Raw genomic sequence first — 24,213 nt, 5'->3', positions numbered from 1 at the left:
ATGTGAATACAACATATAGGATGCAGAATGCTATTAAGGTATCTGTTTTTCATAACTATACAAAAGTATCCTGAAACAATGCATTTGAAAGGGGGTAGAATATAAATTAGATTGGATGTCTTCCTTTTATATACAGGTGAAACTCGAAAAAATTTTATATCGTGCAAAGTTCATTTATTTCAGTAATGCAACTTAAAGGGTGAAACTAATATATGAGAGACTCATTACATGCAAAGCGAGATATTTCAAGCCTTTATTTGGTATAATTTGGATGATTATGGCTTATAGCTTATGAAGTCACAATTTTAAAGGTACCCTTTGCTCAGGGGATATGGATTAATTAGCTGACTAGAGTGTGACACTTTGAGCCTAGAATATTGAACCTTTTCACAAAATTCTAATTTTAAGCTGCATTAATGTAACTCCTTTTAAGCTGCATTACTGAAATAAATGGACCGTTGCACAATATTCTAATTTTTCAAGTTTAACCTGTAGATGGCAACCTCTTCCGGGTATGGATGTTGTCATTGTAGAGCCAAGGACAAGACAATCAAGGGGGAACTATAAGTAATTGCAGCATAAACGCCATGTATATCCTTTGCAATCTTAATAAGATAGATTTTCTAATATAGTATATAGATAGATATACAGATAAATATATGCTAGATAGATTGATTTTTCCATTGTATGTGGAAAATAATAATTATAGGGCATGCATATCTTCCTATGTGTGCAGTGAAAATGAAACACAAGGATTTATGCAATGTTTGTCCTTCCCATGTATAATGGCCTTCAATGAGCTCTCTATGTTATGCTGTAACTGAAAAGACAGTGACCTTGCTTTTTGCAATGAATCTTAGGGTCATTGGAAACAAGATCATACCGGGATAGTATAGAAACATTGACACATAACAATAATACAGAGTAAAGAGAAATGAAAATTGTAGTATTTAAATACCTTGTAAATTGCCTTGTCAGGGGAAACTAGTATTATATGCTCTGGTCAGTTGCTTAAGGGTGTAAATAAGACCTGTCTCCATACCTGACTGCCTATTTATGTAAATAACTATATTCCCCAAGAAAAAATTCTGAAGCATCTTCTCTTACAGCCCCTATGTAATGCAGTTCCTCAATTATTATCCCTAGGAATGTATGAATAAATTGACAACTGGGTGTTACCCATTAGAGGGAGGGGTACTACACACTTTGGCACTATCCAATCAGTGTTGACTGAGTAACAGCCTACCAATTTGTTAACTCTAAGGTGTCAATTTATTCATGAATTTCAAGGAGGAATAACAGAGGATCAGCACAAAGCCGAGTTTTAATATGTTCCAGAATTATTTCATGGTGAATACAAGTATGTACTAACATATACATGTCAGGAGAAGTGACAGGTCCTCCATAATACAAGATCCCCTAGCCTCGATCCTGTTCTCGCTGAGTCTCAGTAATATCACTCAGAAAAGGCATAATCTCGGCCTCTATGAGAGGTTGAGCCTCTATTTAACCCTCTAATTAACAAGCAAATATCTTCAACATCAACATGCCTGAGAAATCTAAAGCAAGAGGACAACAGAAGCCAGACAGCTTGACCTATAGTATTCAGTACAGATGCTGCTGGGGCTTAAACACTTCACTACCCTATACCACCCAGGATGCTAGCATCAGCCCCCTCTCATCCCTTATCTACTGTGGTCATTAGCATTAACCCGTTCACTACCCTATACCACCCAGGATGCTAGCATCAGCCCCCTCTCATCCCTTATCTACTGTGGTCATTAGCATTAACCCGTTCACTACCCTATACCACCCAGGATGCAAGCATCAGCCCCCTCTCATCCCTTATCTACTGTGGTCATTAGCATTAACCCGTTCACTACCCTATACCACCCAGGATGCAAGCATCAGCCCCCTCTCATCCCTTATCTACTGTGGTCATTAGCATTAACCCGTTCACTACCCTATACCACCCAGGATGCAAGTATCAGCCCCCTCTCATCCCTTATCTACTGTGGTCATTAGCATTAACCCGTTCACCACCCTATACCACCCAGGATGCAAGCATCAGCCCCCTCTCATCCCTTATCTACTGTGGTCATTAGCATTAACCCGTTCACTACCCTATACCACCCAGGATGCTAGCATCAGCCCCCTCTCATCCCTTATCTACTGTGGTCATTAGCATTAACCCGTTCACTACCCTATACCACCCAGGATGCTAGCATCAGCCCCCTCTCATCCCTTATCTACTGTGGTCATTAGCATTAACCCGTTCACTACCCTATACCACCCAGGATGCTAGCATCAGCCCCCTCTCATCCCTTATCTACTGTGGTCATTAGCATTAACCCGTTCACTACCCTATACCACCCAGGATGCAAGCATCAGCCTCCTCTCATCCCTTATCTACTGTGGTCATTAGCATTAACCCGTTCACTACCCTATACCACCCAGGATGCAAGCATCAGCCCCGTCTCATCTCTTATCTACTGTGGTCATTAGCATTAACCCGTTCACTACCCTATACCACCCAGGATGCAAGCATCAGCCCCTTCTCATCCCTTATCTACTGTGGTCATTAGCATTAACCCGTTCACTACCCTATACCACCCAGGATGCTAGCATCAGCCCCCTCTCATCCTTTATCTACTGTGGTCATTAGCATTAACCCGTTCACTACCCTATACCACCCAGGATGCTAGCATCAGCCCCCTCTCATCCCTTATCTACTGTGGTCATTAGCATTAACCCGTTCACTACCCTATACCACCCAGGATGCTAGCATCAGCCCCCTCTCATCCCTTATCTACTGTGGTCATTAGCATTAACCCGTTCACTACCCTATACCACCCAGGATGCTAGCATCAGCCCCCTCTCATCCCTTATCTACTGTGGTCATTAGCATTAACCCGTTCACTACCCTATACCACCCAGGATGCAAGCATCAGCCCCCTCTCATCCCTTATCTACTGTGGTCATTAGCATTAACCCGTTCACTACCCTATACCACCCAGGATGCTAGCATCAGCCCCCTCTCATCCCTTATCTAATGTGGTCATTAGCATTAACCCGTTCACTACCCTATACCACCCAGGATGCTAGCATCAGCCCCCTCTCATCCCTTATCTACTGTGGTCATTAGCATTAACCCGTTCACTACCCTATACCACCCAGGATGCAAGCATCAGCCCCCTCTCATCCCTTATCTACTGTGGTCATTACCATTAACCCGTTCACTACCCTATACCACCCAGGATGCAAGTATCAGCCCCCTCTCATCCCTTATCTACTGTGGTCATTAGCATTAACCCGTTCACTACCCTATACCATCCAGGATGCAAGCATCAGCCCCCTCTCATCCCTTATCTACTGTGGTCATTAGCATTAACCCGTTCACTACCCTATACCACCCAGGATGCTAGCATCAGCCCCCTCTCATCCCTTATCTACTGTGGTCATTAGCATTAACCCGTTCACTACCCTATACCACCCAGGATGCAAACATCAGCCCCCTCTCATCCCTTATCTACTGTGGTCATTAGCATCAACCCGTTCACTACCCTATACCACCCAGGATGCAAGCATCAGCCCCCTCTCATCTCTTATCTACTGTGGTCATTAGCATTAACCCGTTCACTACCCTATACCATCCAGGATGCAAGCATCAGCCCCCTCTCATCCCTTATCTACTGTGGTCATTAGCATTAACCCGTTCACTACCCTTTACCACCCAGGATGCAAGCATCAGCCCCGTCTCATCCCTTATCTACTGTGGTCATTAGCATTAACCCGTTCACTACCCTATACCACCCAGGATGCTAGCATCAGCCCCCTCTCATCCCTTATCTACTGTGGTCATTAGCATTAACCTGTTCACTACCCTATACCACCCAGGATGCTAGCATCAGCCCCCTCTCATCCCTTATCTACTGTGGTCATTAGCATTAACCCGTTCACTACCCTATATCACCCAGGATGCTAGCATCAGCCCCCTTTCATCCCTTATCTACTGTGGTCATTAGCATTAACCCGTTCACTACCCTTGATCATGTGAGATATTATCATTATGTTCTTCTCCAGCCTAGACCACAAGATATATTGGCATTAACTGTTAGTTTGCCTGGATTTGCATCAGTCAGCTGGATTCCATAGACCTTAATCTTCAGTATTAAATGGGTTTTCCAACCTTTATAGAATAATCCCAGCAAGCTCCAAAGTCAATACATATATCCGCTTACTCTTTAAAGACTATGTAAACCTTTAGGGGCAATTTTTTTTTTTATGATTGCATTTTACTCATTTTGGGCTAAAAATCTATTTTTCAATTGAGGGAGACCATGCAGCTTCTATGGGGCCTGTGGTAAAAAGGGCCCGCAGTGAACTAAAGGCCCCGTCCCCTAATTACATTAATTACTGTCCAGAAGCTCCAGTATAGTATACCTACCATCAGTGGAGAAAGGTAAAAGACCTGTGATGATGACCTGTCCGTTTGTCCATTTTGTGAGGTCAATTATTGACAATTGTGTCGGACCCCAACGGATATAGCATCTCCGAGCTTACAGTATATGTAGTATACCCAGTAGTGTACTGATATGTGAAGTAAATGGTATAATAGATGCAGTGTGTTAAGATACATGTACCGGTATATAGTATATATAGCAGTGTACTGACATGTGAGGTACGAGGTATAATACATGCAGTATATACAGACATATAGTATATAGAAGAGTGTAATGATATGTGAGGTATGAGGTATTATAGATGCAGTGTGTACTGATATATAGTATATACAGCACTGTACCAACGTGTGAGATGCTGGGTTTAATAGATGCAGTGTGTTAAGATATATAGTATGTACAGCAGTGTACTGATGTTATATACCTCATGCCTCACATATCAGTACACTGCTATATATACTGGCCAGGACGGGTAATATGAATGGGGTATGGGGGCCCAATTTAGATTCTTGCTATGGGGCCCAGTGATTTCTATCTGCACCCCTGCTAACAGGGCATAAACACTTATTTAAGCTACATTCTTATCAGTAAGATAAGAATTGAGCTATAATGAGTCTTTATAATATCAGAGATCAGGAGCATATCAGATAAGCTGAGCTAGCTGATGGAAGAGAGAGAGAAAATTGAGATGCTAGTACTAGAGAAGCTCAGCCCTGTACAGAGAAAGGGGCTCTGAATTTTTTTTATAAAAACCAATAGAAAAGAATGATTTTTAGCTCAAAATAAGTACAATGCAATAATAATATTAATAACAAATTACCCCCTAATGGTGTACATAGCCTTTAAGTTCAGTGTCAATCCTGCATTGTCAGTGCATCCCCACCCCTGCCTTCTGTACAGTGGCTACAAACTGATGCGACTGCACAGATAATTGCTGGCTGCAGTGTTAATGCTCTGTGCATATTGATGCAGCGATTCTAAGTACATTACTGTCTGTTACTATTAGTGATATGGCATCTGTTAGTTCACTGTTGACTTAGAATCACAGGGCAGCAATGAAACCACAGGAACTTAACGGACCCCAATGACTTATAATAGGTTCTGTTGGTAGAAGAGTTATGGGGCAGCTCCTTGATGGCATCTCTCTGCCTAGCTCAGCTTGATTGACAGGTGTCTCCCTATTTGTGTATATTAAGAGACCTCTTAATCAAGCCGTGTCGGGCAGGGAGAAGCCATCAGGGACCCCTCCTGGTGAGTCTTCTCCTAATTTCCCGCTTGCTTCTATACTGCACTTTCTCTGAAAAACATGGAATTTTGAGGAAAACCATAATGGTTTGTATTGAAAGAACCTATCTATATTTCATGCTGCATGGCAATCCTGACAAGTTCCCTTTAAACAGCAAATCACTGGCAATATCTAATTACAGGAATAACTTCTATTAAAGAAGACCAGTCACCTCTACTGACATGTCAGTTTTAGAGGTATAATATAGTGTGGGCTTGGCATGCATGTGGGACCTGCATTCCCTGAATTTAATGGAGGCTAGTATGGCACCAGCGGAGGTAGTATTTAGTGTAGGTTTCTGTCTTGAAGAGATCGCCTTGCCGGTGGCGGACAGGCACAAATCATTTTCTACTAAATGTATTTGCCAAGAATCTTACATATATTATGTAGCATTAGCATTAGTTCATTTCTATAGTGTGTATGGCACTATTGTATTTACTTTACTATTTATGTTTGCAGAGTGGTGGGCAATGGGGATATCTGTGGAGGGCACTTATGGGGATATCTGTGGAGGGCACTTATGGGGATATCTGTGGAGGACACTTATGGGGATATCTGTGGAGGACACTTATGGGGATATCTGTGGAGGACACTTATGGGGATATCTGTGGAGGACACTTATGGGGATATCTGTGGAGGACACTTATGGGGATATCTGTGGAGGACACTTATGGGGATATCTGTGGAGGACACTTATGGGGATATCTGTGGAGGACACTTATGGGGATATCTGTGGAGGACACTTATGGGGATATCTGTGGAGGACACTTATGGGGATATCTGTGGAGGACACTTATGGGGATATCTGTGGAGGACACTTATGAGGATATCTGTGGAGGACACTTATGGGGATATCTGTGGAGGACACTTATGGGGATATCTGTGGAGGACACTTATGGGGATATCTGTGGAGGACACTTATGGGGATATCTGTGGAGGACATCTGTGGAGGACACTTATGGGGATATCTGTGGAGGACACTTATGGGGATATCTGTGGAGGACACTTATGGGGATATCTGTGGAGGATATCTGTGGAGGACACTTATGGGGATATCTGTGGAGGACACTTATGGGGATATCTGTGGAGGACACTTATGGGGATATCTGTGGAGGACACTTATGGGGATATCTGTGGAGGACACTTATGGGGATATCTGTGGAGGACACTTATGGGGATATCTGTGGAGGACACTTATGGGGATATCTGTGGAGGACACTTATGGGGATATCTGTGGAGGACACTTATGGGGATATCTGTGGAGGACACTTATGAGGATATCTGTGGAGGACACTTATGGGGATATCTGTGGAGGACACTTATGGGGATATCTGTGGAGGACACTTATGGGGATATCTGTGGAGGACACTTATGGGGATATCTGTGGAGGACACTTATGGGGATATCTGTGGAGGACACTTATGGGGATATCTGTGGAGGACACTTATGGGGATATCTGTGGAGGACACTTATGGGAATATCTGTGGAGGACACTTATGGGGATATCTGTGGAGGACACTTATGGGGGATCTGTGGGTGGCACTGTTATGGAGATATCTGTGGATGACACATATATAGCATAAGATGCTATATATGTGTCATCCACAGATATCCCCATAATAGTGTCATCAACAGATCTCCCATAACAGTGTGTCATCCACAGATCCCCTATAACAGTGTCATCCACAGATCCCCATAACAGTGTCATCCACAGATCCCCCCATAACAGTGTCATCCACAAATCCCCCATGACAATGTCATCCACAGATCCCCCATAACAGTGTCATCCACAGATCCCCCATAACAGTGTGTCATCCACAGATCTCCCATAACAGTGTCACCCACAGATCCCCCCATAACAGTGTCATCCACAGATCCCCCATAACAGTGTCATCCACAGATCCCCCGGAACAGTGTCATCCACAGATATCCCATAACAGTGTCCTCCACAGATGGCAGTACAGCAGGACTGCCATCCAAAATCGGCCTGTCCCGCACAAAGCGGTACTGTTGGGAGGCATGTCGGGTGAATTGTAGGGGAGGTGGGGGTGAAGGCAGGTTGGGGGGCGGCGGGGCGGCAGCGGGTTGGAGGGGCGAGGAGGGGGCCCCATGGATCAGTTTTGCACCGGGGCCCCATGGATTGTGTGTACGCCACTGCCAGGGGGCTACCAGATGTGTGTCTAAAACAACAGTTCAATTAACTGTAGATGGATGGTCGCTGCACCTCTGCTAAACATAGTTGCCTTGGCAGAAAAGGCTTCAATTTTTGTGGCAGTATCAAATTTGACCTCCGCTGATTGGGAAAGTGTTACCTTTTCCAATCAGTCATGTTTTCTGCTAACGGATAGACGTTGGCTTGTCAGTCGAGAAATATCAGAGAGCAGACAACCTGCATCCATTGCTGGAAGAACATCAGCTAGTGGTGGCAGCGTTATGGTCTGTGGAATGTAAAGGTGTACAATCCTATCCACGCACCCAGGGCCCATGTCAATACCAAGGCAAGTGCCGTGGCCCACTGCTCCTACGGGAATCCACTGCCACTGGCGTAGCTATATGGGTCAAAGCGGTCGTCATTGGCCCCTAAACCAGTGGTGCTGTAATTTTTCGCTTTATAAGACGCAGTGCATCTTATAAAGCAAATACTAGGGAGCACTTCCATTTTGGAAGTGCTAAGTAGTCTCCAGGAGGCGGGGGAGTGAAGTGCTGTGAGCGCTGTACTCACTCCTCCCCCCTGGTCTCCTCCAGGCAGCGCTCCACTGTCCTGACTGCCTACAGTGTCAGCATGTTGTGCGTGCACTATGTCCTGATGCTCCAGGCAGTCAGGGGACTGTGCAGCACTGGCCCAGAGAAGATAAGGGAGCGCGACTGCAAAAGAGAATGCCGGACCAGGTGAGTGGCAGAAGAGCAATAGAGGTAAGGGTACTTTCACACTTACGGCAGAGTATTCCAGCAGGCAGTTCCGTCGCCAGAACTGCCTGCCGGATCCGTCGAAACGTATGCAAACTGATGGCATTTGTCAGACAGATCAGGATCCTGATCCGTCTGTCAAATGCATTGAAATGCCGGATCCGTCTCTCCTGTGTCATCTGGAAAAACGGATCCGCCATATTTTCTTTTCACATTTTTTGCGGTCTGAGCATGTGCCGACTGCAAAAACGGATCCGCTTTGCCGGAACACTTGGGGCATTAATGAATTTCAATTGAAAAGGTGCCAGATCTGGCATTCCGGCAAGTGTTTCGGAATTTTGGACGGAGATAAAACCGCAGCATGCTGAGGTATTACCTCCGTCCTGAAAAGGCAAAAAGACTGAACTGAAGACATCCTGATGCATCCTGAATGGATTGCCCTCATTCTGAATGCATTAGGATAAAACTGATCTGTTATTTTCTGGTAATTAGCCCCTAGGACAGAACTCAATGCTGGAAAAGAAAAACGCTAGTGTGAAAGTACCCTAAGCTAATTTATTTACTTTAAAGTCTGATCTGAGGTCTGATACTTGGGGGGTCTGATATGGAGGTCTAATATAAGGTCTGAGATGGGTGCCCGTCTCATGCGGAGTCCTGATCTGAGGTCTCAAATGGAGGTATAAAGGGAGTCTGATATGGGGGGTGGGTCTGACATGCAGTCCTTATCAGAGGTCTCATATGGGGGTCTCACATGGAGGTCTAAAGGAGGTCTGATCTGAGGTCTGATGGGGGGGTTCTGACATGTAGGTCTGATACGGGGTGTCATGTGAGGTTTGATATGGGGTCTTATCTGAGGATCTGATATGTACTGACGCACATGGTAGTTTTTGTACTGGTGCACATTATAGGGGTATTTTTTGTGTTGGCTCACATTATAAGGGGATATTTGTTCTGTCTATTGTATTTGGCAACATCTATAATACATGCAGTTTCATTGCCCATGCTTTGTGCAAAATGCCCAAAGGGGGCTCACTGAGTCTTTATCACCCAAGTGTCCACATAAACCTGGAGCTGGCCCTGCAAGTACCTCCTGACTACCAGCTGCTTTAACCCCTTGCACTCAGGACCTGCAGATCCTTTACATGAATCACATCCAGCAAACAGCTTAAAAGGACGCTTGCATTGCAAAAGTTATTTTCTTTATCAAATATTTCCATATACTGTACAATGGTAAATGAGAAATTATATGCATACCAATCCATTAGATGTTACATTAAATCCTTTAGTCCATTCATAGCAGCATCAGGACATACATAGCAGCTTGACTCACCACAGAGATGGACAAGGCGTGGTGCACATTACATGCAACATTTCAGGGGCAAGCCCCCTTTTCAAGCAATGCTTACAACATATGCACTTCCTGCTAGGCCAGGTTCTATTATTCACCTAATTATTAAAGGGGTGTTCCAGTTATATAAAGTTACTCCCTCTCCACAGGAAAGATGATGACTATTAGACCCCCACAGATCACAAGTATGGGGCCCAGTACCCTGTGGAGCTCCCCAAAATGAACAGAATGACCGGTCAGGCATGCACTTGGCCCCTCCATTTATTTATCTGGGGTTCCGTAGATTGCAGAGCAGTACGCATACTAACATCAAAGTAAGCACTTACCGTTGTAGGATTTATCCCAAACTTTCCCTCTCCATCAACAAGGCTGTATTGGATGAGAGCAAACCTTCCAGAGTCTGCATCTGTTGCTTTAATCTGTAGAACTGTTGAACCTAGTTGAATGTCCTCAAATACTGGTTTCTAGAAGATCAGAGGATATAATTTATGATGGAGGAGACAGTTATACCTATCAATATGGAAAGAACTGTGGGGGTCATTTATCAAAGACCAGCATTTTTCAGCAGTGTTTGATATCCCCTACGCTGTCGGACGATGCTTTTAATTTATGGTGATCTTGTCATGAATTAGATGCATCCTCTGCCAGTCCGTGCACCTACATTCAAATCTGATTCACCATTCACTATAAACTGCATCTTTGCCCTGTCAGGGTCCGTTTCTGATATATTGAACTGATACCTGCCTTACCTGGAACTTCATGATTTTTCCAGGACAGTGAATTTCTACTTTTTAGTCCACACATTTTAGGAAAATATATCATATTGTATTTTACCTTCAATTTGCGGCTCTTATTTTTATCAAGACCAACACTCTTATCTAAATTATACTTGTCTATTATATTATATTTCACTTATATACATTGTTGCTTTTATATGAGGTTGTCTTCTATGCATTAATCCCATCTATTTATTTACTTCTATTTTGTATCTGGAGTGCAGCTTTTAGTCACAGATTGTACCGCTATTTTATTGCAATAGTGATCAATGCGCACGTCAACTACAAACATATAGAACTTTATGTGAAGTGTTGCCACATAATTTTACTGTCGCAAGTTTATATTGAATATTATTTACTCCACTACATTTATTGTCCTTTTATCTAATAAACATTAGCAACCAAGTATCCTTAGGTGTGCCCAGTTATTTTCTTTATAATTATTATTATTTGCCAAATGCCAGAATAATGAGAGAGAGAGAGAATGTTTTAAGGCATTTTTATTACTTTCTACAAAGTCTAAAGTTTATATACATTTCATTAATATTTGGTACCATTGCCCTTAAACTGTATGACTTGGCTCAAATGTTTTAGATATCCTTCCACAAGCTTCTCACAATAGTTGGTCGGATTTTGGGCCCATTCCTCCTCACAAAACTGGTGTAACTGAGCCATGTTTGTTGGTCGCCTTGCTCGCACCTGCCTTTTCAGCTTTGTCCATACATTGTTAGGCCTCTTTCACACTACCGTTTTTTTTTTCCGTTTTGCGGTCCGTTTTTTGCGGTCCGTATACGGTCCGTATACGGAACCATTCATTTCAATGGGTCCGCAAAAAAACGGAATGTGTTCCGTATGCATTCCGTTTCCGTATTTCCGTTTTTCCGTGCCGTGAAAAGATAGAACATGTCCTATGTTTGTCCGCAAATCACGGTCCGTGGCTCAATGCAAGTCAATGGGTCCGCAAAAAAAACTGAACACATACAGAAATGCATCCGTATGTCTTCCGTTTCCGTTCCGTTTTTTGCTGAACCATCTATTGAAAATGTTATGCCCCGCCCAATTTTCTCTATGTAATTACTGTATACTGTATATGGCATACGGAAAAACGGAACGGAAAAACGGAACAGAAACGGAGACACAACGGAACCCAAAAACGGGACAACGGATCCGTGAAAAACGGAACGCAAAACACTGAAATGGACATACTGTAGTGTGAAAGAGGCCTTAATAGGATTGAGATCAGGGCTTTGTGATGGCCACTCCAAAACATTGATTTTTGTTATCCTTAAGCCACTTTGTAACCAGTTTGGCAGTATGCTTTGGGTCATTGTCCATTTGGAAGACCCATTTCCGCCCAAGCTTTAACTTCCTGGCTGATGTTTTGAGATGTTGTTTCAGTATTTCCACATAATCTTCTTTCCTCATGATGCCATCTATTTTGTAAAGTGCACCAGTCCCTCCTGCAGCAAAACAACCCCACAACATGATGCTGCCACCACCGTGTTCCACAGTTGGGATGGTGTTCATAGGCTTCCAAGTTTCTCCCTTTTTCCTCCAAACGTAACGATGGTCATTATGGCCAAAAAGTTCCATTTTAGTTTCGTCAGACCACAGGGCATGTCTCCAAAAATGTAGGTCTTTGTTCCTGAGTAATGGCTTCTTCCTGGCAGAGTGGCCTTTCAGCCCATGTTGATACAGTACTCGTTTCACTGTGGATATTGACACAATCTTACCAGCTTCCACCATCATCTTCACAAGGTCTTTTGCTTTTGTTCTTGGGTTGATATGCACATGTCGGACCAAAGCACGTTCATCTCTGGGACACAGAACCCGTCTCCTTCCTGAGCGGTATGATGGCGGGTCATTTCCATCTTGTTTGTACTTAGTATAATTGTTTGTACACAGATGAACGAGGCACCTTCAGGTATCTTGAAATTGCACCCAAGGTTGAGCCAGACTTGTGCAAGTCCACAATTCTCTTCCTGGTATCTTGACTGGTTTCTTTAGACTTTCCCATGATACTACACAAAGAAGCAGTGTGTTTTAGGTGTGCATTTAAATACAGCCACAGGTGTGTCTCTAATTAACTCAAATGTTGCCAACAAACCTAACAGAAGCTTCCAAACACATGACATCATCATATGGCCAGTCCAGAATTGTTTAAAGGCATAGTAACCTTAGTGTATGTAAACTTTGGAAATTGCAGAAAGTAATAAAAATGCCTTAAAACATTCTCTCTCATTATTCTGCCATTTGGCAAATAATAATAATTATGGTAATCCTAATTGACCAAAAACAGGAAATTGACCCAAATATTGAGTTTTCCAAAAACATGCATATGTGTCTTTTTATATAGTGTATGTCAACTTCTGGTTTCAACTGTATATAAGGTATAACAGAAAGATGTGGACCTGTTCTGTGTTTTAGACCTGCATCTGGTTTTGGCCCACAAACAGGTCTATATAAGCAATCATAATGACCTAGTGACCCTATTATTTACTTCCTGTCCCACACCTAAGATACAGCACAAGAGCTGCATCCTGTCAGCACCTCAGCAAATTTTCCAATAAAATGCACGTTCAAAAACTCTTACTGTCTACATTGCTCATCTTGGTATGGATCTGCTCATCTCGCTGTAGCCCAGAGCTGTACTCAAAGTTCTGCTGTTTGCTACTGGAAACTGTCAACAAGCTTGACCTAACTGATTAACTGCGTGGACATATCTCCAATAAGTACTGCTTGGGAATTCTAGTGTTGAAGCCTGAATAAAAGTGAACCTAGCTTTGCAAGTTAATGCAGTTAAAGGGTTTTTTCTAAGATTTTGATACTGATGACCTATCCTCAGCATAGGTCATCAGTATCTGATCAGTGAAGTCCGACACCTGGGACCACCCTTGCCGATCAGCTGTTTAAGAAGGCACTGGCACTCCTGTGAGCACTGCAGCCTTCTCTGTGCTTACCAAGCACAGTGCCGTACATTGTATAGTGGCCTTGTATAGTGCTTGACATCGCGCTCAGTCCTATTGAAGTGAATGGGGCTGAACGTGATACAAAGCACAGCGCCGTACACTGTACAATGGCTGTGCTTGGTATCACACGAGAAGGCAGCGGCGCTCGCAGGAACACCGGTGCCTTCTCAAACAGCTGATTGGTGGGGGTCCTGGGTGTTGGACCTCCACCGATCAGATACTGTTCAGTATCAAAATCTCGGAAAACCCCTTTATAAGTTACTGTCTGACCTGTGCAGAAAATCTATTCGTGGTCTGGATCTAGAGGGTCTTATGCCAAAAATATGTACCCGCAGTTAATGTTACATGCATTTAAGGGCTCATGCACACGGTCGTTGGTCATGCACAGGCAACATCCATGCAGATTCGGACGACGGATCCAGACCCATTCAACTTGAATGGATCCGCGATCCGTCCGCACAGCAAAAAAAATAGTACATGTTCTATTTTTTGGCGGTGCGGAGGCACGGACAGAAACCCCACAGAAGCACTCCATAGTTATTCTGACTCCGATCTATCCCTCTATGCCTAGCCTGTAAAAGCAGATATAATCACTGCGGACAATTCTCATCAGATAGCTGAACTCACCAATACTGTTTTCATCCACAAAGTTGCTTTATTTTGTACATCAGACAACAGGATACAGCAGAATGAATAGATATTAGTATTATGCGGTCAAAAGAGGATACTTTCTTTAGCGTACCTGTCACGGCTGTGTCATGGTCTGGTGTTCGTGGACCGTGACACTTTAGCCGTGCATGCTTGTTGCCGGTGGTAACGTGTAGTTTTTAGCATGTTTCCACACTTCCCCTTTAAGGTTGTTGTCCCTTCCCATTCTGGTGGGTTTGGGGTTAAAGTGTAAACAAGGTGGAGCTGGGTATGGGCTCTTATAGTACTTGGGCTTGGAGCCTGAGGTTAGTGGGACTTCAGCTTCTTGTGGAGCTGGAGTCATGCTGCCATCCAGAACCTTCCCATCTGTCCAGTTTGAGGGCCACCTTGTTGGACATACTGTTACGGTGGGGAGTGGGGGGAAACTCCACACCGTACAATGTAGGTTGGCAGGATATGCCACTAGGCCTGGAAACAGGAATAAAGGGAGCAGGTCACCTTCTAACACATCCCTAAATCCTAGCCCTGACCTCCTAACTGCATGACCGAACCCTAATAGTGGGAGGGCTCATACCCGGAACCTACATTGTATGGTGTGGAGTTTCCCCCCACTCCCCACCGTGACAGATGGTAAGGTCCAGGATGGCAGCATAACTCAAGCTCCACAAGAAGCTGAAGTTCCACTAACCTCATGCTCCAAGCCTAAGTACTATAAGATCCCACACCTAGGTCCACCTTTCTCACACTTTAACCCCATACCCACCAGAATGGGAAGGGACAACAACCTTAAAGGGAAAGTGTGGAAAAATGCTAAAAACTACATGTTGCCACCGACAACAAGCATGCACCTCTAAAGTGTCATGGTCCACTACCACCAGACCATGACACAGCCGTGACACTACCATGCAGAATACATGTGTCCCTGTTACATGAGGCCTGTTAGCTGCATCCATGACACAGGAAGTGCTGTACTCAAAAAGAAAGGTGAAGCATCACACAAAGGTGATGTGTCATAGATCTCAGGGAAGGGAACATGGAAAAAACAAGTGCATTACCAAAAAAGGCCACTACATGGCAGCATATAGCTAACCATTGAAATATCTATAGGAAATGGTTCAAAGAATAAACTATATAAATTCCCATCTACGTTAATGTAAATATTAACTGTGTAAAAGCATAATAATGCTTCCGTGGGGTTCAATGCCTCCGTTCCGCACCGACCTTCTGGATTGCCGACCCATTCAAATGAATGGGTCTGCATCCGTGATGCGGTGAGCACATGGCTGGTGCCCGTATACTGCAAACTCACTGTTTGGGGGCCGCAATACTGGCACGGCTGAGCAATAGCCGTATGCATGAGCCCTAATGTGGTTAAATGTCTTTGTAAAATAAATAATAATATAGTAGATGAAAAATGTGTCCATCTAGTGTGACTGGGGAGTGTCACTGCGGAGTCCAGTCTTATGTGATACCAATGTTCCTGATGCAATCCGCAAATATTACATAATGCAGTTATTATTCATCTTTACCTGATATGAGGATTGGCTGAAGATAGGATTATTGTCATTGATATCCACAATCTCAAGGTAAACTGGAATCTCAGCAGATCTACGAGGAGAACCATTATCTGAGGCCCGGACAGTAAAATTTAACCATTGCACCTGCTCATAGTCAACAGTACGGTTTGCGATAATCTTTCCTGTCATATAAAAAACAATACATAGGATTCTTATGTGCCTAATATGCTAGGTTTTCTATGTCATAAAGTATGATGTTAGGAAAGCTTGAGAAGTTGACTCTCTCATACCTGCCATATTATCTTCAAGTTGTGCATATCCTGCTGGGACCAGGCTATGGAGAGAATAAGTAATGAGACCATTGGGTCCTTTATCTGGATCAACAGCAGACACTGATAGCAGTGTGGTTCCCGGGGTAGCGCCTTCAATAATCCTCTGAGTAAAAACAGTAACCCCAAAAGGGCGAAATCTAGGAGTGTTGTCATTGACATCCAGAACATTGACTGTTAGTTTTGCTGTGAACGATAAAAAGCATTTTTTTTTTAAATAACACGTTGCACATAAATTTTTTGAAGCAGCAAAAAAGCTAAGATTGTAGAGGTCTAGTGATGAAAAAATGCCCCAGTGAAAGCAGTGATTTAAAAAATATATATATTTACCGAAAAATGCCCCTGCACCTGTTTGTCCTGTGTTTAAATGGGTTCTCCGACTTTTTCATATTGATGGCCGATCTTTTGGATAGGGCCATCAGTATCTGATCAGTCGGGGTCTGATTACCCACAGCCAGCCAATCAGCTGTCTGAAGAGGCCGTGGCGCTCTGAGCGATGCAGCCTCCTCCTAGCACTGTTACCTCACATTCATTGGTCACACAGCCTAGGCGCAGCTCAGTCCTATTCAAGGGAATGGGCCTGGGCTGCAGTACCAAGCATGTCTGCTATCTAATGGACAGCCCTGTGCTTGGGAAACTATGAGGAGGCTACGGCGCCCTCCCGGCTTCTCAAACAGATGATCAACAGGGGTGCCAGATGTTGGCACGCCTCTCTGAGAATAGGTCATCAATATTAAACATCTGGACAACCCCTTTAATATTTCTCATAGACTTCCATACATCTATGGCCTCATGCACACAAACGTATTTTGTTTCCGTGTCCGTTCCGTTTTTTTGGTGGAGAGGATGCAGACCCATTCATTTCAATGGATCTGCAAAAGAAAAACGGATGGCATACGGATGTCATCCTTTTTTTTTTGCGAATCCGCAGATTGCAGACCGCAAAACTCATATGGTCGTGTGCATGTAGCCTATAACTGATATTTTTTGTAAAAAAAAACACAGCAAAAAGCTGATAAAAACACACACAAAAACTGTGTGTGACACCAAACTAAACTATACAGAAGACTTTAGAGAATTGCAAAACAATATAAATGTAATTACTAATTGAACCCCTTAGTGACCAGCCTGTTTTGGGCCTTATGGACCAAGCGTTTTTCTTCCATTTTTTTATTGTCACCTGCCAATAGCAATAACTTTTTTTTATTTTTGCGTCTATATAGCTGTATGAGAGCTTGTTTTTTCCGGGACAAGTTGTAGTTTTTATTGGTGCCATTTTGGGGTACACATAACTTTCTCATTAACTAAAATGTCAGATGAAATGAAAAATGTAACATTAAATTCCCCATTAAAAGTGACCTGTCTGACCCAGGAAGAAGTACAGTGCCATCTTAGGCTAATTTCACACTGGCGTTTTGGCTTTCCGTTTGTGAGATCCATTCAGGGCTCTCACAAGCTGTCCAAAACAGATCAGTTTTGCCCTAATGCATTCTGAATGGAAAAGGATCCGCTCAGAATGCATCAGTTTGCCTCTGTTCGCCTCCGTTCAGTCTCCATTTCGCTTTGGAGGCGGACACTAAAACGCTGCTTGCAGCGTTTTGGTGTCTGTCTGACAAAACTGAGCCAAACTGATCTGTTCTGACACAAGTCAATGGGGACGGATACGTTTTCTATGACACAATCTGGCACAATAGAAAATGGATCCGTCCTCTATTGACTTTCAATGGTGTTCAAGACGGATCCGTCTTGGCTATGTTAAAGATAATACAAACGGATCCGTTCTGAATGGATGCAGACGGTTGTATTATCTGAACGGATCCGTCTGTGCAGATCCATGATGGATCTGCACCAAACGCGAGTGTGAAAGTAGCCTTAAAATGATTAAAATAGACAAATCGCTGGGACCAGATGGCATACACTACATACACGTATCCTAAGAGACTTAAGTAATGTCATAGCCAGACCCTTATTTCTGATATTTAAGGATTCTATACTGACAGGGAGTGTTCCATAGGATTGGCGCATACAAAATGTGGTGCAAATATTCAAAAAGGGTCCAAAAATAGAGCCCGGAAACTATAGGCCGGTAAGTTTAACATCTGTTGTGGAATAACTGAATACACAACCAAATTGAACAATGGTCAATGCTGAAATACTAGGAAACCACACTGCTTAACTATCTCATATTGGAAAAGGATACCTTAATACATAACTTTTATTTGTTTATTAATAAAATTACCCTAAAATTCTATGAATCACACTACATAAATCGCTGCGCCAATGGTAACCTTGGGCTAGGGGTGTCCGAGTGGCTAATACTGGGTCTCTTACAACTATCTGACCCTACAATATATCGGATCCCTGCAGTTAGGTGCAATGCACACCTAAAAGAGGACCCTCTAGACCTCGTTACCTAAGAGTCCCTCCTTGTCCCTGCGCCGCAATGGAGACTGCCCTGCTTCATCAAGCTTCAGTTGGGGACCCTGTTACTATTCTGGTAATTTAAATGAAAATGCCCCAATAATGTCCCGATGCGTTTCGTTGGTAACAATCCAACTCATCAGGGGATCAATGTGAAAATACCAATAGCAGTGACCCCGGCGGTACAGCCATTCAAATAATTAGTACCTGGCTGATATATATCGCTTTACATCCAGAGACCAACCTCGTCCCTGGGTCACATAAAACATGCAAAACATAAAGCAAACTTGTAACAGGATCAGCAGTGCCGATCACAACAGTGGTCAAAACATACAGTGCCTCAGAGGTATACTAATCATCTCATCCATGTATCGGTACACACAGACCGGGCTGGCATCCTGCGTGTGGCAGCAGCACTTGTGATGTCCCTCATTGCGCTTTTTAAGCGCGCCCGGGACGCTGGCCACGCTTCCCTTCTCCGCCACGTGACCACCAAGTGACCCAGTCATGTGTTCCGGCGGGGTGACACGCTCGTCACATGACCACAAAGGGGAGAGACAGAAAGTATTCCAGTCACTCCTTCTTGTGTTCTCAATGATGGGGGCGGCAATGAGCATGGAAGGGGGAGGTATTTAGGGCATGAACCATCCCCAGACACCACGCTAGTGTTTACAATATGTATTTATTTTGTGCGCTACCTGTCATTAGGTTAATGACACGAGGTGCAACCAGGGCATTATCATAGCAATAGGTATACTTTATCACTCTGCTTCATGCAAGAATACAGTGGCACTTTTTGGACAGATGAATCAAATTAACAGCTAAAAAAGGAAGGAAAAGTAGTAACATAAGAAGAGCCAAAATTGCATATTGGGAATATAACAATTCATCAGGTAATGATATAAATGAGATCACAAATAGATCCTAAAAATCAGCATAGGGACAGGCAAGTAACATATAGTAAAGAATGACACCCTTGTAGCCATTACTCATTGAGTCCTCCTGGCTGCTCTGGATCAAGGAAAACACTATGTATGTAAATTATAGCTAAATGAGTCAGCCATATAACAATTGCTCATTGAGGACCCTTGGCTGCATTGTTTTAAGTTCAAAAATCCACCCAGTTTCTAGCTGTAGTATTTTCCTGTCCCAATCTCCACCTCTCACTGGAGCAGGCACCAATTTTATGCCCATGAATTTCATTCCAGAGTATATCCCCCCATGATGACTTACAACATGTTTTGCCAAGTGGGTGTCCCTGCCTTGTCGCATATCACCGAGGTGTTTACCTACGCGCCTTCTTAGTTCACGAGTGGTCTTGCCCACGTTTTGCAAGCGACATATACAGGTTGCTTTGTATAGAACCCCTCTGGATCGACAGTTGATAAATTGTCTGATCGTATACTTTTTCTGGGCGACACCACTCATGAATTCCCGGCCTTGGGTGATATGCGCACACGCCACACACCCACTGCATCGATAGTGTCAGCATTAACAGCCTGAGCCTACATTGACTCGATTTTGGCCCCCTTTGTGAGAACCTTACCATCCTATATAAGGGATACTGGGGACCTGTTGGGTCGCCTGGAAGGTGTATTCCTTGAAGAGGAGGCACTTTTGGGGTCCATTAATGTTGAGGCCCTATACTCCTCTAACCCACATCACCTAGGGATGAAGGGCAGTGAGAGAATTCCTCAACACCAGAGGTTGCCAATTCAAGGCACACAATCAATTCGTACTTGACTTACTGGAATTGACATTGACGAAAAACTACTTTGTGCTTGACTGAGTCTTTTACCACAAGCTCAGGGGCACGACGATGGGGAGTTCACGTGCCCCATTGTACGCTAATTTGTTCCTGGGCTGGTGGGAAAAGAATATCATATTTGGGGAACCACCCATTCCATCTACTGTGGGCATTGTCATGTGGGCTAGATACATAGACGATGTCTTCGTGATTTGGAGAGGAACCAAGGACAGCTGATGTTGACGATCAACCAAAATGATATAGGCTTACGGTTTTCCTCTGAACTGGGACATGGTACTCTCCCTTTCCTTGATATTGAGATCACAAAGGGACCAAGGGGATAGTTCAAATGAAAACATACAGAAAACCCACTGCATTGAATTCCCTGCTAAGATGGGATAGCCATCATCCTCAGCCCCTTAAATGGGGGATCCTGGTGGTCCAATATTTAAGAATCAGGAGGAACTGTTCGTCTCTTAGCGATTTTAAGCAACAAGCAGGAGACTTAAGGGAACAGTTTCTAGAAAGGGGTTAACTAGATTCTGTCTTAAAAAGGGCTTACCTGAGGGCACTAAAAAGTAACAGAACTGAGCTTTTGCACCCTCCGAAAAAACAGGAGGTCACGAACCCGATACGCCTTATTGCTACTTTTGATGGAGCAGCAAAGGAACTCAAAGAGGTGATTTCAAAACATTGGGGGATACTTCAATTAGACCCTGACATTAAGAATGTGATAACTAGCACCCCGCAGATTACCTACCGAAGAGGGCGTAGCCTGCGAGATCGGCTTGTTCATAGCCACTTTAATGATCCGTCCAGAAAGAAAAGAGCAGGCTGGCTCTGGCCGGTATGGGGATGCTATTGATGCAGTGGGTGTGTAGCGTGTGCGCATATCACCCAAGGCCGGGAATTCGTGAGTGGTGTCGCCCAGAAAAGGTATACGATCAAACAATTTATCAACTGTCGATCCAGAGGGGTTATATACAAAGCAACCTGTATATGTGGCTTGGAATACGTGGGCAAGACCACTTGTGAACTAAGAAGGCGCGTAGGTGAACACCTGGGTGATATGCGACAAGGCAGGGACACCCCCTTGGCAAAACATGTTGTAAGTCATCATGGGGGGATATACTCTGGAATGAAATTCATGGGCATAGAATTGGTGCCTGCTCCAGTGAGAGGTGGAGATTGGGACAGGAAAATACTACAGCGAGAAACATGGTGGATTTTTGCCTCAATGAGCAATTGTTATATGGCTGCCTCATTTTGCTATAATTTACATACGTAGTGTTTTCCTTGATCCAGAGCAGCCAGGAGGCCTCAATCAGTAATGGCTACAAGGGTGTCATTCTTTACTATATATGTTATTTACCTATCCCCATGCTGATTTTTAGGATCTATTTGTGATCTCATTTATATCATTACCTGATGACTTGTTATATTCCCAATATGCAATTTTGGCTCTTCTTACGTTACTACTTTTCCTTCCTTTTTTAGCTGTTAATTTGATCCATCTGTCCAAAAAGTGCCACTGTATTCTTGCACGAAGCAGAGTGATTAAGTATACCTATTGCTATGATAATGCCCTGGTTGCGCCTCGTGTCATTAACCTAATGACAGGTAGCGCACAAAATAAATACATATTGTAAACACTAGTGTGGTGTCTGGGGATGGTTCATGCCCTAAATACCTCCCCCTTCCATGCTCATTGCCACCCCCATCATTGAGAACACAAGAAGGAGTGACTGGAATACTTTCTGTCTCTCTCCTTTGTGGTCACGTGACGCACGTGTCACCTGGCCAGAACCAATGACCGGGTCACGTGGTGGTCACGTGATGGAGAAGGGAGGCGTGGCCAGCATCCCAGGCATGCTTAAAAAGTGCAATGAGGGACATCACAAGTCCTGATGCCACACGCAGGATGCCAGCCTCGGTCTGTGTGTACCGATACATGGATGAGATGATTAGTATACCTCTGAGGCACTGTATGTTTTGACCACTGTTGTGATCGGCACTGCTGATCCTGTTACACGTTTCCCTTATGTTTTGCATGTTTTATGTGACCCCGGGACGGGAGGTTGGTCTCTGGATGTGAGGCAATATATCAGCCAGGCACAAATTATTTGAAGGGCCGTACCACCAGGGTCACTGCTTTTGGTATTTTTCACATTGGTCCCCTGATGAGTTGGATTGTTACCAACGAAACGCTTCGGGACATTATTGGGGCATTTTCATTTAAATTACCAGAATAGTAACTGGGTCCCCCACTGTAGCTTGATGAAGCAGGGCAGTCTCCATTGCGGCGCAGGGACAAGGAGGGACTCTTAGGTAACGAGGTCTAGAGGGTCCTCTTTTAGGTGTGCATTGCCCCTAACTGCAGGGATCCGATATATTGTAGGGTCAGATAGTTGTAAGAGACCCAGTATTAGCCACCTGGACACCCCTAGCCCAAGGGTACCATTGGCACAGCAATTTATGTAGTGTGATTTATAGAATTGTAGGGTAATTTTATTAGTAAACAAATAAAAGTTATGTATTTTCCAATATGAGATAATTTAACATCCATCGTGGGTAAATTGTTTGAAGGTTTTCTAAGAGATGCTATCTTGGAGTACCTCAATGAAAATAAGCAAATAAGGCCATATCAGCATGGCTTCGTGAGGGATCGGTCAGGTCAAACTAATTTAATCAGTTTCTATGAGGAGGTAAGTTCTAGACTTGACCGGGGTGAGTCAATGGATGTCGTATATCTGGACTTCTCCAAAGCATTTGATAATGTGCCACATAAAAGGTTAGTATATAAAATGAGAAGGCTCGGACTGGGAGAAAATGTCTGTATGTGTGTAAGTAACTGGCTCAATGATAGAAAACAGAGGGTGGTTATTAACGGTACACACTCAGATTGGGTCACTGTCACTAGTGGGGTACCTCAGGTGTCAGTATTGGGCCTTATTCTCTTCAATATATTTATTAATGATCTTTTAGAAGGCTTGCACAGTGAAATGTAACAGGTACGGCTGATATCAGTCACATATGATGTAATGTCTCTGGAGGTTATATCAGTGCTGGAGCATTATAAGAGGAGCGGCTGATATCAGTCACATATGATGTAATGTCTCTAGAGGTTATATCAGCGCTGGAGCATTATAAGAGGAGCGGCTGATATCAGTCACAAAGGATGTAATGTCTATGGAGGTTATATCAGTGCTGGAGCATTATAAGTGGAGCAGCTGATATCAGTCACATATGATGTAATGTCTCTAGAGGTTATATCAGCGCTGGAGCATTATAAGAGGAGCGGCTGATATCAGTCACATATGATGTAATGTCTCTGGAGGTTATATCAGTGCTGGAGCATTATAAGTGGAGCAGCTGATATCAGTCACATATGATGTAATGTCTCTAGAGGTTATATCAGCGCTGGGGCATTATAAGAGGAGCGGCTGATATCAGTCACATAGGATGTAATGTCTCTGGAGGTTATATCAGTGCTGGAGCATTATAAGTGGAGCAGCTGATATCAGTCACATATGATGTAATGTCTCTAGAGGTTATATCAGCGCTGGAGCATTATAAGAGGAGCGGCTGATATCAGTCACATAGGATGTAATGTCTCTGGAGGTTATATCAGTGCTGGAGCATTATAAGTGGAGCAGCTGATATCAGTCACATATGATGTAATGTCTCTAGAGGTTATATCAGCGCTGGAGCATTATAAAAGAAGTGGCTGATATCAGTCACATATGATGTAATGTCTCTGGAAGTTATATCAGTATTGGAGCGTTATAAGAGGAGTGGCTGATATT

The 24,213-nt window shown here is 43.7% G+C and overlaps 1 protein-coding gene across 1 annotated transcript in view; it reads right to left on the bottom strand.

Moving 5' to 3' along the window:
* Nucleotides 1–24,213, bottom strand: part of CDH23 (cadherin related 23) — a 1,196,655-nt gene that overhangs the window by 87,123 nt on the left and 1,085,319 nt on the right. The window contains exons 47-49 of the mRNA XM_040438415.1: nucleotides 16,201–16,425; nucleotides 15,923–16,092; nucleotides 10,327–10,464 (exon numbers count right to left, since the gene is read on the bottom strand). Of these exons, the coding sequence (XP_040294349.1) occupies nucleotides 10,327–10,464; nucleotides 15,923–16,092; nucleotides 16,201–16,425 (533 nt within the window). The remainder of the gene's footprint in view (nucleotides 1–10,326; nucleotides 10,465–15,922; nucleotides 16,093–16,200; nucleotides 16,426–24,213) is intronic.

Source organism: Bufo bufo, chromosome 6 (genome assembly GCF_905171765.1).
Source record: "Bufo bufo chromosome 6, aBufBuf1.1, whole genome shotgun sequence".
NCBI lineage: Eukaryota > Metazoa > Chordata > Amphibia > Anura > Bufonidae > Bufo > Bufo bufo.
The sequence above is the reverse complement of the archived record's forward strand: the minus strand, read 5'-3'. Positions and strand labels throughout refer to the sequence as shown.